At 47.2% G+C, this 19,411-nt stretch overlaps 1 protein-coding gene across 1 annotated transcript; it reads left to right on the forward strand.

Moving 5' to 3' along the window:
- Positions 1-9,689: 9,689 nt before the first annotated feature.
- C1QL3 (complement C1q like 3) lies at positions 9,690-19,152 on the forward strand. The gene is made up of 2 exons (XM_066631254.1): positions 9,690-10,298; positions 18,516-19,152. Exons 1-2 carry the CDS (start codon positions 9,711-9,713, stop codon positions 18,693-18,695), a joined length of 768 nt encoding a protein of 255 aa, XP_066487351.1. The 5' UTR covers positions 9,690-9,710; the 3' UTR covers positions 18,696-19,152.
- The last annotated feature ends 259 nt before the right edge of the window (positions 19,153-19,411 follow it).

Here is a 19,411-nt window from a genome sequence, read left to right on the forward strand (position 1 = left end):
TAGATGTTCAGCCATTTCCAGACGCGGGCTAAGTGGCCACTGCCTGAATTAGCCATTCGTGCTCTATCTTGAAAGAGGATTCCCTGGCTTGAAACACTCCCTGCTTTATTATCATTTTTGTTCTACACATGAATTAAAATGATTGCAATTTGCAAAGTAAATTATGCCATTAGTGACTCAAGAATTAATAAGCAGGGAACAAAGAGAATAGTATATAGAGTGGCTGACAAGGAAAAAAAAAATCTCCTGCCAATTCACTACTCTTAGAATTTTAATTTTGAGTTCTCCACTCCCAGTTATCTATTGCACATCTATCATACTCATGATGAATATGAAAAACCACAGTATATCACATCACAACATTTCAAGTTGGGAGGGAAAATGGCAGGAGAGTCCCACAGGTTCTGAGGAAGAGAGCCAGAGGTGACACTCTAGAGAGGAACTTTCTTCCTCTGCTACTTTGCAACATCATCTCTCTCTTAAGTGTGCAGTGTCCCAATCACCATTTCGAAGACACCCACCAAATTCTTCCTCATGGCCAACTGTTCGGATGATGCCCGCTGCGTCATTGCATTACTCCCTGAACCTGCACAGACACCCCTGCCTCTGCACATGAACCGTCCCGGCCCTGGAAATGGCTCCATTTGGAGCCATACGAGCCATACAAGAACCAGGGCAGGTGGAAGGGCCCATTTTTTGGTGCATCCAAAAGGTAGGAGCTATCACCCCCCACCCAGCCCCTATGGAGACAACTGGAAACTGCCACTCCACCACAGGAGGGGGGAAATTGACCTTTCCGGCCTTGGCTTAACTATACTACTGCTGTGCCCTATGATTGTCTTATGTGCATCACATTTAATAAAAGTGCCACATGATTAATACCACCATTTATTTGTATATTTCAGGTTAATTTAAAATGCTTTCAGAGTCTATTAAGAAGCATTTGTCGTCTTGTCTTCATTTGTCCTTAGGATTTACTGTTTACTCTTATGGCCCAATCCTATCCCCCAGTAGCACCAACAAAGCGGGTGCCCCACTAGTGTGCCTTGTCAGAAAAGCACCATAATGTGCTTTGCAACAGTGAGAAGGATAGGAGTGCCAGCAGGAAGGCTGGGAGTACCAATACATCTGGGGACACCTATTATATAAGTTCGGTGCAGGTGCAGGGAAAGGGTGGCAAATCAGGCCAGGGGGATGAGATCTACACCACTGACATGTGTTGTATCCTATCCCCCTTCCCAAGCCTGATCCACCAACATGGATCAACTCAGACTTGCGCCAGTGATATTGCTGCAGCTGCTAGGGCTTATCCCAGAGCAAGGAAACAACTGTTCCCTTAACTGAGGAAATCTTCTGCAGCCAACATTCCCTCTCGGGTTGCAGTGGAGACTGCACTAGTGCAGTTGCATCGCTGCATGGGAATTTAATTAGGATTGGGCTGTTAGTAACAAACAAGAAAATGGTTCCCCCCACCGATCCCCCCCCCCCAGTAGCAATATATGTTGGCACCTGAGTTAATCTCAGGTCAACTTCCTCAAGTACAGAATGCAACAAACATGTTGTGGTCTTCACTGGAGTGAAACATGACAGCTCAACCATGACCCGAAGAAAATGGCTCCATAGTTTTATGTATACTTGGAAGCACATGATAGGACTCAAAACAGGGATTGAAAATACGTTTACATGTTTTTAAACATGTGTGGAATTTTCTTAAACTAGAAGTCACTAGTATTACAGCATTACAGGGTAAAAAATATTAGTGTCTCTATGTAAATCTATGCTAGCCCTTTTTTTGCCTGCAGTCAGCCAATAGGCTGATTCTAGATAAATAATAACTTTACATTCTTAAATGTGACCCATTAAATATGCACTCTTTTGACCCTCTGATTGCTTAAACCTGGTCTTAGATGTGCACGGTTAAAGAACTGTATATCCTCAGTAATTCATCAGTCAAAGCCACTACACCCAGGTCTCGAGTGCAGATGTTTGAGTTTCAGAAAATCTTTTCTCATAACTGAGTAACAGTCACCTCGAGTCATCTTTTTTCCTGTCAGAAATGCAAAACAAACCAAATATGGCTAGCTTGCTTGCAGATAAATCCTGGCTAATGCTGCTAATTTGGTAACAGCTTTCTTTAAGCTACATCAGAAAGTACTGTGAAACTATAGATGTTTTCTTTAACTGTTTCACGCTTGGAATATTTTTCCGTAACTTAGGGCACAATCCTAACCAGGTCTACTCAGAAGTAAGTCCTATTTTGTTCAATGGGGCTAACTCTCAGGAAAGTGTGGTTAGGATTGCAGCCTAATTGTTACACATGTTTTATAGTAGTGGTTCTCACACATTTAGCACGGGGACCCACTTTTTAGAATGAGAATCTGTCAGGACCCACCGGAAGTGATGTCATGACCAGAAGTAACATCATCAAGCAGGAAAATTTTTCGCAATCCTAGCGCAATCCTACCCACACTTACCCAGGAGTAAGTCACATTTACTAACATAGTTAAAATAATATACATAGTAGCCTGTTCAAAGTACAGGTCTGCAACATTTCCCCAAATACAGTCATATCCCATGGTAGCATCAAGTCTAATATATTAAAAATAAAATATTGAAATGAATGGGAACCCACCTGAAATTGGCTCCCAACCTACAGTCTAAGAAACACTATTTTACAGGAAAAGCTGAAGCAACCATTATGCCAGGTACATCTTAGTAGAACTCACCCAAACGTCACAGAAATGCCCACTACCTGTATATTTATTTATTCAATAGCAGAATGAATAAGAATTTGTGTCAAGTCTGTCCTAACAAAAATAGGGCACAATTCTAACCAGGTCTACTCAGAAGTAAGTCCTATTTTGTTCAATGGGGCTTACTCTCAGGAAAGTGTGGTTAGGATTGCAGCCATAGTAGCACAGAGATTTGACTTGCAATGGTAGGAACCACCCTGGTCCTCTATCATCTTCAGACACGTATGCTTATGGCACAATCCTATCTGGCCTCTGAGCCAGAGGAGTGCAGACTTGCACCAGTGATTTCACAGGTCCAAGTCTACCCACTGCACAGACTGGAACGGCATCGGGGAATTTGCACTGGAATTGGGCTGCCCATCATATAAATATTGCTTAACTGTGGGGGAGAAGGGAAAAGTGTGCTGTGGGGATACATGTTCAGATAGGTGTCAGGGAGTGGAGAAGAAAGGAAGTCCTGCCTCTGTTGATCTGACTTGTGTACTCTCCAAAAATCTCATGAGAGTATGTTGGGGTACAGAAACCCTGTCTGTTAGCTAAATTTCCACCTTCATTCTATACTGTTCAAAGATGCATTTCATCAGCTGGTCAATCAATCGTGCCCCCCTCAGTATAGCTCCCAGGGCAGGTGCCCCTCAGGCTCCACCATAGTTATGGCTGGCTCTACTTCTACCCACTGGAGCGCAGGCAAGACAGCACAGGGGGTGGGCAGTGGGAGGATGGGGGTGCAGAGGGAAGGATGGGGGTGCATCCTAGCAGCTCTGGCATGAGCCAGGATCCTATCCCCATTACTCTCCTCTTACCTCTTCCTTACACTCCTCAGTCCAGTGCCAGCAAAATGGCTGCCATAGTTCTAAGGAGACCCACTGGGGCAGCAGAAGTTCAAGTAGGTTTCCAGGACTGCTCCCCCAGCGGGATGCTGCACACATTCTATTGATGCAGCTGCATTCTGGCCATGGGAGGGGGGGTGGCTAGTTAGGATAGGGCTGTTAAAAAAGAAGGTAGAAAATCATTGCAAATATGAAAGAAAGGATAGAGGATCAATGAGGCAGTAGACCAGTAGTAAAACAGGAAGAAGGAAGACAAAAGGAGGGGAACACTGGTGATCTGAAAGAAGAAAAATACCCCTACAACGATGATTTGTAGTCATTTCCTCTTGGTCACTTTAAAGCATGTCTGCCAAGAGACCCTAGTTATGTATGCTGACTTCTTTTGAATATTGATGGTTAGTGCTGATAAGACAAAGACATTTAAAAAGGGAACTACACAAGAAACTTCTGAACTGACATGCCATGTAAATTATTTCTTAGTACGTGAAATATTTTATTAAAGAACAGGAAATAAAGCTTATGGTCACCCATAGTGGAGAAGACTGTAGAGATAAGAGGATAAAAGCAAAAAGGGGTTGCAAAAAGAGTAATAGTAACCCTTCAAAGGGGATGCTGAATTTACAATGGATAAAGTATAAGTTGCAGAACCATTTTATGGGTACCCATTGTCATCTATACTCTGGGGGAAAGCACTGGAACAGAGCTTGTTCTGCTGGTGGGGTGAAGGTGTTCATTTGGGGGTGCCACCTGTTCGAATATTCTTTGAATAAGGTAACAGTAGGGCAGTGCTGGCTTCCTACATGATGTAGAAGCAATGACAGAGGTACACATGACTTGTACATCTTCCAGAATTTTGTGCACAATGAAAACTCATGCATCTCCTCTACCAGAGTGGAGAGTTAGCTGCTTCTGCTCTGGGAAAATTGACAGGGCAGCAAAGCAGTTCATGGTGTGCACAGTTCATGGTGTCCTCAAATTTTTCTGTTTATCCTGGAATCCCAAGAGAATGCCCGAGAACACAATACACAGTCTTTTGGGACCAGGTTGAAGTCTGTCCTCCACCTCTTGACCTCAAGCCCAGTTTTCTCCCATCCCCATTGTGATACCTCAACTGGCATCATTTGTGTGCCCCTTCCACATTTACTGCTTCCTACATTCAGTTCTCCACTCTCATCCTATTTCAACTCCTATTCCATACTTAATTCAAACCCATTCTCAAGATCTTCTGGGCACCAACACTAGCCCTCTGCTCCAGGCATCTGAAAGGCACTTAGCCTCCTCCTCTTGCCACTATTGACCTGGACAACAACCACCCATCTCTGCTAATTGGCTGTTACCAGGAGCTAGAAGCAAATGTGAACAAAACCTGCAGACATTTTGAAAATCTTTACTGTAATTTATCACGTTAGCAGAACTGTGGCAGTCCTGGGTAGACATCAAAGGATGCATACAAATGTACACTAAAACAGCTGCTGCTGCAGTCTAGAAGTACACTTGCCTGGTCAGGTGTACATATCCCTAGCCAAGGTCAAGTTGGCTGGTTCTACAGTTTGCACCAGAAGCTGATTAGCTGGTGTCTGTGATGTCATGAGTCCATCTCCTATAGCCCTATTCCTGGGGCAGCTTTGCAACTGAGGATTTAAGAGTTGATAACCCTTTTGTATATAAAATATATTTTTAATTTTATACTATATATAAAATAAAGACCAACTGAATTTTTGATTGTATGAATGTACAAATAGTAACCCAAGGCAACTGCTCCTTTGATGTATGTTTGTACTTACCCAGATTTAGCTTGTAGACTTATCTTGTGGTTCTCCAACACTCATTCCTCAAACCATGGACATGCTGAAATTATAGAAGTGTAGTTAAAACTAATAATCAGCGAGGTTACAAGCCTAAAAAACTTACTAGAGAGTAAATCCCATTGGAGACATCTGATATGTAAATCCCATTACATCTGAGGAAACATGCATAGCAGCCATTTTCAACCACTGTACCATGGCGCACTAGTGTGTTGCAAATGGTCTGCAGGTGTGCAGCAAGAGTTTAGGGGAAGGGCCATTTGTTAATAGGGCCAATGGGGATGTGAGCTCCCCACAAACAGCACAGTGTGCCTTGCCAATTGTCAAAAAACTGATTTTGCCTTGACAATTTTGCCTTGACAAAATTTTGCCTTGACAAAATTGCCTTGACAATTTTAATATCTTGTCAGTATGCCATGAGATGAAAAAGATTGAAAATCACTGATGCATAAGACTGCACTATAAATACATTAGGCAGGAGTAAGGAGGCCAAGATCAGTTGTCTTGTTTATTTCAGGTTCTTCCAGGTTTGAACCCTGTGCAGAGATATTGTTATGCATCTCTGTGTGTGTGTGTGCGCGCGCGCGTGTGTAAATAGATGTATTTGCCAACCTGTCAAGTTTAATGTTTCCTGACATCTATAACACAGATGTGGAGGCATTTTAACATTTGCAGACTGATGCTATGAGTAGAATAAGCAGAGTTTTATAGTCATGGTTGGCCATTCCATAAGGTTGCCTGAGGTCATCACCTCCAAAAGCAGCTTGGCCGGGATACCCATCTTCACCTGTTCGCAGAGTCACTTCACCTATGTTCACTAGGGCATAGTCGGAGGGACAGCTGCCCTTTGTACTTTGCCAAGTGGGGTAACATGACAGCCCTCCAAGCTTTGCCTAGTTAAAGAGGAGGAGCTGGCAGCTTGAAGCAGAGTCTCTGCAGGAGATGGAAGGGGGGCTCAAAGTCACAGCAGTGAGTGCCCTTCCTCTGGGGAGAACCCAGAACTGACTGCCTTCTGATGTAAGCAAGGCAGTGTGATCTGCCCAGAGGAGGAGGTGCTGGCTGCTTTGTGCCCATTGTGGTGGCATTGCAAACACCCCCTCCGCTAGGGAGAACCTGGAAGTGATGTCACTGGACCTGATGTCCTGATGTTCTTGCCCCAGGTACTGGGCAGTGTGTTACACCCCTGCCTGCCCAGGCTCCTCCTGGCTGTTCTTCTTCCTGCCTCCTTGATTGGAAGAACGGGGCAGAGCCCTCCTCCAGCTCTCTCTTTCTTTTCCATCCCAGGGAGTTGGTGTATCACCTGGTTCACCCAGCTGCTTTGAGTGCCCAGCAGGGAAAGTGCAGTATGTATGTATGTATGTATGTATGTATGTATGTATGTATAAATAAATAAATAAATAAATAAATAAATAAGGGGTGGGGCAGCATAGGACACCCCACAGGTGCCAGGCTTTGTGCCAACCCTGATTTTGGCCAGCATGAGGCTCTGAAAGCTGAATGTCTAAACTGAATGCAGTTTGGACTTTTCGTTGGGTTTTCTGCCCCCCCCCCCCAGCCCAAGAAGTATTTAAGACTCCTTCCCTTTGGGAAAAGCCAGTGTGGCACAAACAAGCCCCCCCCCCCCCCGTCATTCAAGGGCTGGCATGGGAGCCAGGCTGAAGCCCAGGGACCTGGCTGCGGGCTGGTGTCTTTGCGAGATAAGGACTTTATTAAAGGTTGGACCCCGACAAAAATCAACCCGGGGGGGCGCAAGAAGCCGGGACTGTTCTTATCAGCGGAGTGCGAGGGAGATAAGGGGCTGGGGGCGCCCCTCTCCGCGGCCACTCTCTGCCTGGGATGCGCTGGGGAGGGAAGGCGAGGCGCCGCTGACATTTCGGCTTCAAAGGAAGGATCGATGGGTCTTTGTTCCCGCCGCCGGCCTCCTTGACCTTCTGGGGCGGCGGAGCAGAAGGGGGGAGTCCGGGGGGGCTCCAAAGAAGCGCTTCGTTGTGTTAATCACCCCCCCCCAGGCGAGATCTCCGCTTTCTGAGCCACACTCACTGGGCAGGGGGGCGTGCCTCGGCCCCCTCTCCTGATCCGCCGCTCCGCCTCATCGCTGCCCCCAGACCCCCTTCTTTCCAGCCGTCAGTCCCTGTATTGACAGGTAAATGTCACCCGGGCTTGATTGACGCCCCAGTGGCTCCGGAAGGAGGGTGACTGAGGAATCAGGCTACAATCCTAACTACACTTTCCTGGGAGTAAGCTCTACTGACTATAATGGAACTTACTTCTAAGTAGTCATGCGTAGGATTGGGCTCTGAGGCTGCAATCCTATCCAGTTTCCTGGGAGTAAGCCCCATTGACTATAAAGGGACTTGCTTCTGAGCAGGCAGGCATAGGATTGGGCTCTGCAATCCCATCCAGTTTCCTGGGAGTAAGCCTTATTGACTATAATGGGTTATAATGGGTCAATTATTATTGACTGTAATGGGTCATTGACTATGACTACTTCTGAGTAGACATGCCTAGGCTTGGCTCTGCTGTAACCCTCCCCACACTTTCCTGGGAGTAAGCCCTATTGACTACAATGGGAGTTACTTCTGAGTAGACACGCATAGGCTTGGGCTCGCTCTCAATTCCCTCTCATGCCGCCTGGCTGGTCCTCCTACTTGGTGCCTGGAAGGTGGGCTGGGCTGCTTCCTGCCCGCGTCCCAGAAGAAGTCCCATTCCAAGTCGGGTTGCCCACGCACCTTGCCCAGGGATGACAGCCCTTCCCCTCCGCCACCGAGGGGAGGGAAGGGAAGGGGGCGAGGCTGTGGAAGGGGGGGAGAGTCAAGCAAGCCCTCCTCCTCTTGGCAAAGACGCACGCTGAAGAGTTCCTTGGCATTTTACCAGTGGCGTAGCCGAAGGGGGGCAAAGTGCTAAGATTCGCCTCCGTTTTGTTCCCTCCGCCCAGAAAGGGGAGGGGCCGCTTGCACGGTGCGCTCAGGCGCCTGCTAAACTTAGCGCTTCGCCCCCCTCTGGCTACGCCACTGCACTGCATAGAAACTTCTGCCCCGCTACTGAGAGAGAGAGAGAGAGAGAGAGAGAGAGAGAGAGATCTGGCCTGTGCTTCAGCCCGGTGCCATTCCGATTGCAAACCGGAGAGACAATCAACTCCAGTCCTCATCATCATCCCAGGGCTGGCCGGCTGGAGGCTGCTGTTTCAAGGAGCTCCGGTTGGGCTGTGGGGTGAATTGCAACTCTGCCCCCCCCTCCAGCCCTTGTGTTAAAAAGTGATATTTCACATGACAGACGGAGGCCGCTGGGGGAACCATTAAACCAGGAGTAGTGGGGGGGGGGGGGTGTTGACCTTTACCTTCTGGATCAGTGATCTGAAGGTTATCCAAAAGGTGTTAAGTGGATCTCTCTCTCTCTCTCTCTCCAGCAAGAAAGCTGTCATCGCTGGGGGGGGGGGCTCAGCAAGGGGGATGCTCACGGTTTCCAAGCTCGGTGAGAAAGTGGGGGGGGGGAGGAGAAAGAGAGGAGGGGGGAGGAAGCAAGAGGGGAGGAAAACATCCCCCCCCCCACTTGTCAGCGAGATGCCAAACTCTCTGAGTGGGCTGCAGGAGCAGCTGCCGGGCTGCGGTGCCAAGGCAGCTCCCCTTTCCCCTGCGCTTTTGGGTGCTTATAAAGGACTCCGGCGCTTTTCCCAGCCTCCTCTTGTCGCGGCAGGTGGCCGTGTGCGCGCTCTGCTCCGGGGAGCTCCAGCTCGAGCGGTGCCTGGCCGGCCGCCCCATCCCCTCCGGCAGCCCATCGCAGCAGAAGCCGCCCGAGGCCGGGAGGGAGGGAGCCTCTCTGCGCGCAGGACTTCCCCAGGAGCCCCCCCGAGGGAGGTCGCGCTCCTTCTCCCGGCGCGGCTGCGGACAGGCGGGAGTGCGAGGAGTGGGGAGGGGGGAGCGCAGCCCCAGCCCCAGAGCCGCGGGCAGCGAGCGGGCAAGTTGATTCGAGCTGGCGCAGGCGGAGAAAAAAAGTCGATCGCCAGCAGCCGCATAAAAGTCTGAGCGGCTCCTCTCCGGGGGAGCAGCGCAGCCACAGGTGCCCCGCACGGGGACGCAGCCGCAGCCGGCTGGGACCTGGCCCAGGACAGCTTCCCAGGCGCGCCTCCCCGCCTGCGGGAGGCAGAGGGCGCGAAGAAGCCCCCGGGGACGCGGGGAGGCCGCCCCGCGGCGATTTCTGCTCCACGAGGTCCCTGCCCCGCCAGCAAGATTCTCTCCAAAAGCAGGCAGGAGGACCGCCCTGCGCTGAGCCGCCTGGTGGGCAGCAGGCGCCGGCTGATCGCGGCCGGGGCGCTGGGGGTGGTGATGGTGCTGCTGCTGGTCATCCTGATCCCGGTGCTGGTCAGCTCGGCGGGCACGTCGGCCCACTACGAGATGCTGGGCACCTGCCGCATGGTCTGCGACCCCTACGGGGGCACCAAGGCGCCCAGCACGGCCGCCACCCCGGACCGGGGCCTGATGCAGTCGCTGCCCACCTTCATCCAGGGGCCCAAGGGAGAGGCGGGCCGGCCGGGGAAGGCTGGCCCGCGCGGGCCCCCCGGGGAGCCCGGGCCGCCGGGGCCGGTGGGACCCCCGGGGGAAAAGGGCGAGCCGGGGCGCCAGGGCCTGCCCGGCCCGCCGGGGGCGCCGGGGCTCAACGCGGCGGGGGCCATCAGCGCGGCCACCTACAGCACCGTGCCCAAGATCGCCTTCTACGCCGGGCTCAAGCGGCAGCACGAGGGCTACGAGGTGCTCAAGTTCGACGACGTGGTCACCAACCTGGGCAACCACTACGACCCCACCACGGGCAAGTTCACCTGCTCCATCCCGGGCATCTACTTCTTCACCTACCACGTGCTCATGCGCGGGGGCGACGGCACCAGCATGTGGGCCGATCTCTGCAAGAACAACCAGGTGGGGGCCGCGGAAGGGTCCGGGAGAGGGCTGGGGTGGGTCGCACGGCTCCAGACCCGGGAGATCGGGAGCTCCCAGAAGGGTTGCCACGTCCCCCCGTACACCCCTGGTGCCCTCATCCCCTCCGCGGCTGCGCCACAGGCTGGCACCCAACAGGTGAAGCACTTGCTCCCGCGTGGGTCCCTGCCAAAAAAGAGATTCACCGGCTGAAATTCTGCCAGCCGGGCAGCGCTGCCAGAACCAGATGGCGACCCGAGCTCTACGGGCGGAACTGAGAGGGGCGCAGCCCTTCCAGGAAGGGATGGGGGCCGAGTAAAAAGGGGTCAGGGCAGAGAGAACTGGGGGAGTCGGAGAGGGTGCCCATTACTGGGGGTTCGTTCCCAAGTCCCAGGCGGCCTCAGCCTTGCCTGGAAGACTGGAGAGCTATTAACGTTAGCGGCGGGGGACGGGTACTCTGCACATGCTCGAGATCCCTGTCTCTTCGTTACTCGGCACGAGATGAGGGCTGACACAGCCTAAGCCTAGCCACGCTTTCCTGGGAGTAAGCTCAATTGCCTCCAATGGAACTTACTTCTGAGTAGACGTGCATAGGATTGGGCTCTCAGGTTGCACTCCTTTCCACACTTTCCTGGGAGTAAGCCCTATTGACTCTTATGGGACTTACTTCATAGTAGACATGCATAGGATTGGGCTCTGAATCTGCACGTAGTTTGGATGCCCGTCAACGGGACTGTAAATAGGTACGGGGCGGATGAGTTGAGGGTTCCTCAACCACCAGGTAGGAATAGAGTGGAAGGAGGGAAGGGCGGGTGAGGGCCAAGGACCTGGGAAACGCAAAGGCAGAGCCAAGAGGTTGCTGTCTACTCAGAAGTAAGCCCCGCTGAGTTCCGTGGGACTTACTCCCAGACACGTGCAGGATGGCAGCCTTACAGCCCAATCCTAGGCACGTCTACTCAGAAGTAAGTCCCACTGTGGTCAATGAGGCTTACTCCCAGGGAAGTATGGCTAGGATCGCAGCCTGAGTTCCTCTCCAACCGACTCGTGCTGCCAAAGCGGGGCCTCTTCCCCGCCTCTCACTACAGGCCGGCGGGGCCAGAGGCGATCCTATTATTGGGGTCCCTAATAGTCCAGCTCCCTGCACAGGCGGAGTGTCCTTCTGCGAGGGTTCCACGGGGCGCGCGGGGAGCAGCGCGGCTGAGTCGCGGCACTCCGGTCTCCAAGTGGAAGCTGAGCTGGTGCCTGCCTGGTTGGGAACGAGGCCTCCGCGAGGGCCCGGGGGAAGCAGCAACCCCGTGCCCCAGAACGGAAGCGCCCTCCGCACGTTCCCAGAAGTCAGGGCGGGGGCAGAAGAAGAAGGGGGGGGGTCTGGCCCACAGTATGGTGGCTTCCCCGGGGAACTCAAGAGCCCGACCCTAGGCATGTCTACTCAGAAGTCAGACCCATTAGAGTCCATGGGGCTTCCTCCCAGGTAAGTGTGGGCAGGATCGCAGTCGGAGAGCCCAACCCTATGCACGTCTCCCCAGAAGTCAATCTCATTAGTCCATGGGGCTTACTCCCAGGTAATTGTGGGAGATCGGAAGCTAAGCAGGGTCAGGCCTGGTTAGTACTTGGATGGGAGACCGCCTGGGAATACTGGGTGCTGTAGTCTTTCGAGACTGAAGGTTGCCGACCATTACCATGCAGCCTAAGAGCCCAGTCTGTCTACTCAGAAGTCAGTCCCATTAGAGTCCGTGGGGCTTACTCCCAGGTAAGTGTGGGTAGGATTTTTGCAGCCTCGGGTGCGATCCTACCCACACCGATCTGGGAGTCAGCTCCATGGACGAGAATGGGACTGACTTCTGAGTAGACAGGCCTAGGGCTGGGCTCAGTCCCCTGCTCCGAAAGCGCTTGCAACAAGCGGGCGTTCCTTCGGGGTCATCACCTCCCAAGGCAACCCCTCCGCCCGGCTTGGGGGTGTCGCTGCTCAGCTGGAGGGCACGGCGGGCAGCACCGCTGCAGCTCGCAGGCAGGATCAGCGGGTCAGGCAAGGGGGGCAGCCCAGGGCAGACCTGCGCGCCCCGCCTGGAAGCAGCCACAGTCCCCCCCTGGTGGCGGAACTGCTTGCAACTTCGGGAGGAAAGGGAGGGACAGTGAGACTGGAATGGCTTCCTGGTGGCCAGGCACTTCCCAAGCCTCCAGCTGCCTTGGGTGACCAGATCCACTGGAGGGCAGAGCGCCTGTGCCTGAGGGAATGTGGGCAGGTGCAGCTTTTTCAACCCTTCCATGTTGGGCTGCACCAGCCCACATTCCCTCTTCTATACAGTGGTTAAAGGTATAGGTACTCTGTCCTCCACTGGATCTGGCCACCCTGCCTTGGAAGACAAGTGCAGTCGAAGCCATTGCTGCCCAGCGTTGCATATACGCAACAGGGGTCAAATGTGTAGGCTGGACAAAAATGGGTTAAGGAGGGGGATGGGGGTCACAGGACATCTTGCTGCTCAGTGACTATGTTGAGGGATGGAGCAGGCCTGGAGCAGCTGAAGAATCCACTCTTGAATAGGTTGACCAGGTACCAATGGGGACAAAGTGCCCACACCTTTAACCATGTTATAGAAGAGGGAATGTGGGCAGGTGCAGCTTTTTCAACCCTTCCATGCTGAGCTGCACCTGCCCACATTCCCTCTTCTGTAACATGGTTAAAGGTGTGGGCACTTTCTCCCCATTGGTACCTGGTCACCCTACTCAAGAGTGGATTCTTCAGCTTCTTTGAATCTGTTCAGCCTACTCATAAGTAATCACACAAGAGAGAAAATGGCCAGGGAAGGGAAGCAGCCCAGGGTGTCAGGGCTTCTTCAGACCTTTCCCCTCATCAGGCACCCTTTGGTGATCACGCCTGCTGAACATGGCTTCTTGGGCTTTTACACTGAACAATACCCTTGCATTTAATGCAACAGATATATGGAATGTAATGAATATGGCGGAAGTCGAGAGGAATGGCAAGCGAAATATTGTCCCCAGAATGAAACAGTTTAGCTAGTGATACTTTGAGAGGATGGGATATTATGAGTATGACTATGCACAGGTCGATGCACTGAAAACGGATTCTTGCAGTGTCCTACTATGCATATTTGCCCAGAAGTAAGCCCCACTGAGACTTACTCCTTGGTAAGTGTTTATAGTATTTCAGGCTGCAATCCTATACATGCTTTCTGGGAGTAAGGCCCACTGAAGACACTGAGACTTACTTCTTAGTTGATGTGCATAGGATTGAATTGTTAATCTGTTGCAAAATGCACTGGTTTAAGGAGATGCCATCCTACTTTTGGGGCTGACGTTTTGACTGCAGGAGAGGGGTAATTAACCATGTTTCCATACACTTACCACACTACTTAAAAAAAAAGTGCTTTTGTGCTCCTTCCAAATTGTGGGCAGAGAAAAACAAAGGGAGGCAGCCTTTCCCCATCCCCATTTTTTTTACTAGGCCAATCATTAAAAGACCACTAGAATCTATAGAGTGAAAGACATAGAAGTCATCCATTTTAATTAGTCTAAATGGTGTTACAACTGCCTGCTGGCTCTGGCTCCAAAATAGCCTCCAGAGATCTGGCCTCCATAAATCTGGCCCTCTTTAGATATAGTTAGCACATCTGTATAAATGTTTGCACTCATTATTGTCTGAGTAAGCAAGATTGATAATTGCATTGGGTAAGAAAAATTAGTCAGAATTTAGCCTAGAAGGGCTTTCTTGCTTCAAAACTCCTGTTGAATGTTATGGATGAAAATAGAGAACAAAGAACATTTATGCACACATAATCAAATATAAACATTTAATTCCATATAAATGGAAGTCAACAAGTGATTTGACCAAGGGTGTCACATGTTGTAAGATCAGAAAATTAAATAAAAGAAGTTTGCAATACAAATCTTTACCATGAACCATTACAGAGTTACTCATTTATTTGCAAATATTTATTTTGTACAAATAGTGTGCTAGGTGCTGTGCAGAAAACAGAAAACACACACACACGCAGAGAGAGAAGGCTTGCTGGTGTTTGCTTTAACGCTTCTAGGAACTGCCCTAAATATCAGAGAGCTACTTTTTAATACGTAGTTGCTTTTTAATTTATGAATGTACACTGTGATGTTAAGTAGGACAGTGAGGGTGGTTTGCTGTAGTCCGATCAAGATTGCACAAAGCTGAAATATGGGATTCCATGTTGGTATAAAATATTTGCAATTGAAGGGATTTTTTTTCTGAAAGGCAGAATAATGAAGCTGAAATTGCTGAACACTGGGTACTGGGGAATACCAGTGTACCGTAACCAGATGAGAGCCCTTTCAGTCACATCAGCTTTGTGTTGAACGCAGGATCACAGATGGGAGCGTCAAAGGCTGGTAAATTAATCTGATATGCCACTTAACCTTTTGTTTATGGTTTCTCACAAGTACTGTAAAAATGAAATTATGGGGACATCAGTAGTAATTAATCAAATTAGCAAATGCCTAGCATAAATAGTGCCTCTAAAAATGAGTCCACGTTGTGAAGCATTAAATACAGCATAGGCAATTGTCATGTCTCACACGTTTATGTATCTGATTTCCAAAGAAAACCCAACAACTTTAATTTTGGTTATTAAAAAGCATTATTTCTCTTTTTAACACTTGATGGAAGTAAAAATAGAACACACTTCAGTGCATGGCATATTTTGATGATCATAAATATTAAAATAGGCCTGAAGATAAAGTACATAATCCCAGACATTTATAAATTGCTTAATTTAGTCACTATACAAACAGAACAGACAAATATTGATCATGCAGTACTGAACTCAGTTTATATTTATGCAGCCATAAGAAATCCTTAAGCCTATTTTTTTATATTAGTGAGTAGTTTTAATTCATTGATATTTTCCAATGTGATTTGATCTTAGAAGGTTGACAGCTAATGAACTGTTTCATTTGTATGAAAAGTATTGTGGTGGGCATTACATTGTAAAAGAAAGCAAAATGTACATATTTCTTCTAATGTAGGAAAACATTACTATGCTGGAAGTATATATGACCTGGTTGGTGTGGTGGTGGTAGAATCATTCAAAGCAATGTACAGTACATTGAATATCTCAAGGGCTCCCATGTAACACATTGTCTTCCGTAATAGTTAGACTGCTTAAATATAGAAGTGCTGAGACTATAACATAGTTGATTTGTTTGCAATTTCAATGTCCCTGTATACCTCTATAACCAGATGAAGTGAACAATCATGAAACTTATGTAATGTGTACCACATTCATTGCTTAATTTTGAGATACCTTTAACACATGGACAACAATACACTTAGAATCCTTCTGAGACTATTCTCATAGGCTTTAAAAAGAAATTACATTGTCTTCTACGAACAACAAAAGAGGCAGAGACCATAAAGGTAGCATATTGGTATGGGATCGAGGTTAATGCATTCAGAAGGCACTGTAGCCGTACACAAAATGACTGCAATCCGCAAAGTATTTTTAGGAGCCCAATCGATAAATCATTCTTTTAGTGCAGACAATGTCCATTGCTCTGGAGTGTGTCCACTATCTTTTATAGTGTTCCTAATGATATATGAAGCACATTTAATGCTAAAGCCAATAGCACCAACAGAGTTCATGCTACTATGTGCCAGGAAAAAAATTCATAGCAGCTGTAACATAAAATTTGGTATAAATTCAATATACAGCACAAATGGAATCTGAGTAATAATTTAAGCAATCACATTTAATAAAATGCTGGTGTCAGTTCCGCTCATTCTGTGATACAGTCAAACAAACCCAAGTAAATCTTGTTTCTCTTTACTATCTGTAACATGAGAACCAGGTAATTTCTAAGAATGACTATTTCTGGGATTAATGGTCTGAAGTCACCAGCTCCTCCCAGTTTGTTGTTAATCCTTAGGAAATACAATGTTCTTTGATAACTTATTGCTTTAAGTGGTAAAGACAGATACTTCAATAAACTGTGTCATATATTTGATACAATGAATCCAAGGCAAGACTGCCTAGGATATTATTATACAGTGTGTCAGCTTAAATTAGAACATTTGTTAAGCAATTACAAATCTTTTAAGCCTTTCTGAACCTTGCTATATAATGCAGAAGAGGTTTTTTTCCTGCTTCTGTGGTTTCTAAGCTTTCTAATACCCTATGAGATCCAGCATGGTAAAAAACCTTATCCATTGTTAACATTTCTGTATTAATGTGGGATCATATCACATGAAAATTTAATTTGAAAACCCATCATTTATACTTTTGAAAGGCATGCATGGAAATTTTCTGACTTATTGTGCATTTCTTCAATTCCAAAAAGACAAAACATCCAGCATCTTGTATGCCAAGTCATGCATTATTTCTCAGTTCAAGTTTGCAAAACCACTAAATCTCCAACAACTCCGTATAACTGTTGAGATAGGAACAGGCAACAAAGCAGATGATATGTTGTCCTAACATAAATCCTGAACAAATAAAGTTTAAATATTTTACCAGGGGAACCAAATTTTATATAATGGTTTGAAGGATTGCATTCTATTGGACTGGACAGTGTGCAGTTCTGAATTAATTACCAACATCCATCAATGTGTTAATTATATCCAATTCAATGAGAAGGCATATTTTAAAAGGCAAACAAATTTTTGAGTTTAATGACTTCTAAAGCATTGTCGAGTAAGAACTCAAGATTATATATAATAATCATAAATCAGAAAATACAGATATGATATACGTGTTCCTAGCATTAATTTAATAGATGGCTTTTAAACCTCATACATTAACTGAGATTAATAGAGATAGCTGGTTTTGTGAAGATCACCCTGTTAATGTAGCATCCTCTTCATTTAAATTCTATTTTTAGAAGGATGTAAAGTTCGTAGATTCAAAGGCATCAACTTGTACTGTCCACATTTCCATTTAAATCATTTCATATCCATTTTCTTGTAACAGGTCCAATGCTGATCTTGAACTAGTAGAACTCAAATGAAATGCTAGACTGATATGAATCCAGATTCTGATCAGGATCATGGCCAGGTTCCAAAGAGCTGTTCAGTTTAGTTCATGCAGTGGCTGGTTCTAAGTGGAATATTTTGCCTCTTTTTTCCCCTTTTGCACTTCCATACATCAAGCTACTTTTGAATCTCCTCTTTGTTTCCAAAGTAGTTTGTCAAGGGGATCCAACAGTTCAAGAAATACAGGTCTGGAGCCACCTTGGGCTCATAGAAATGCGCACACAGTTTTATATAGCCTGGCCTAAGTCTATCATACCAGTGTGGTATAGTAACTACAGTGTGTGGATGGGCAATTCTGATTTTTAGTCCCTGCCCATCTTTAAATCTCATCATGGAATTCTCTCCCTAAAAAGTCTTGCTTGGCACCTAGTCTTCTGTGTTTTCAGCATCATACAAAGACCTTTTCTTTTCCCAAGCCTTTTAACATGTCAGTTGAGTTGGTTTTGTTACCTGCTTTATCTTACTTGCTGTTGTACTTCTTTTTTAACTGTGTTGTTTCTACTTTTATTTACTGTTTGTGTTTATGATTTCTAGACACCCTAAAAGCTATGCTGATAGATAGGGTGGGGCATACATTCTGTTTAAAAAGAAAATAATCAAATAAAGTTATGTCCCTATGTATGCTACCTAGAGCTTCTTAGAGAGAGGGTTGGACATAAAAGTGAAAAATAAATGCATGAAACCATAGTGTGATAAATAAGTAGAAGGATTAATTCACTTTAAGGCCCAATCTTGTCCAACTGTCCAGCACTGATGCAGCCACAATGCAGCCCCAAGGTAAGGGAACAAATCTTCCCTTATCTTGAGAAGGGACTCAAGGTAAGGACTCTGTGATTGCCCCCCCACCACTAGTTGCAGTGCATGCCACAATGGCACAGCTGCATTAGTGCTGGAAATCTGGATAGGATTGGGCCTTCAGACAGGTTAGGGGCATGTGGTAGAGGAAGGGGAAAATAGTTTTTGATTAGATTACTCAGGCAAACAAACAAATTATGGTGTTTGAGTTTAGATGTTAACTATGGCTTAGTCTACTGCAATTCTGTGATATGTTGATGACTGCAATGATAAGAAAAAAATATTTTCACGTGGGATTTAGTCATAAGAGGGTATTGGAACACACCACGCATTGCTGTTTCATCCCCCAATGCTGCTGGAAAATATCAAAGTTGTTAATCAAGTTTCTTGGTGTGTTTTATTTCACTTAGGTTCGAGCTAGCGCAATTGCTCAGGATGCAGATCAAAACTACGATTATGCCAGCAACAGCGTAGTTCTACATTTGGAGCCGGGAGATGAGGTCTACATAAAGTTAGATGGTGGAAAAGCACATGGAGGAAACAACAACAAATACAGCACATTTTCTGGATTTATAATTTATGCTGACTGATAATGAATCAAAAACTAAATCACATTCTTCTGAGCCTAAGTGATGGATTCACGTGGCGAAAGTCAATGAATCAAGAATCCCGGAGGATACTGGCCGTGGGACACCTCAGTAATGGGGCAAAATGCTACCTGACTCACATCTGCACAACCTTGAGAAAGAGTGTGTTAAAAAAAAATATAGAGCAAGTTAAACAGATGTGTGATCCACTATCGCCAAAGCAAAATACTCCTTGTTGTTAGTGTCCATGTGAATGAAATCCTATATAGATCACAATTTTTATAGAGAAAAAAAAAACTTTAAGGCCCTGAATATATGATACACAGCGTATATGATACTTTTGGTGTGCTATGATCTTGCTGCTTTTATCCATCCATCAGCTTTGGTGCTTGTGACTTACCTGCTAACTATGATGCGTGTGGAGCCAACTCATAGTATGTGGTGAGGAATGATTTTACAATAAAAGGAAGATGTAACTGATTTCTGCGTATTCCCTCCAAAGGAATCATTTGCTTCATACTTGCATTCCCTTCCTACCTAGACATGTTTTAAGTTCTGCTTTTACTGTACAAGTCAGGGTTTTAATAAGACTTCAAAACCACTGTGTCTAGTCCCTGATTTTGTTCTCTTGCTGCCATCCAACTCCCTTAAGAGTTCCTTTCAGGTGTACGCAAACAGCTCCAAGGGTTTTCCCATTCATTTCAACCCTGGGAGAAAAT

The sequence above is a fragment of the Tiliqua scincoides genome, chromosome 5, assembly GCF_035046505.1.
Source record: "Tiliqua scincoides isolate rTilSci1 chromosome 5, rTilSci1.hap2, whole genome shotgun sequence".
Taxonomy (NCBI): domain Eukaryota; kingdom Metazoa; phylum Chordata; class Lepidosauria; order Squamata; family Scincidae; genus Tiliqua; species Tiliqua scincoides.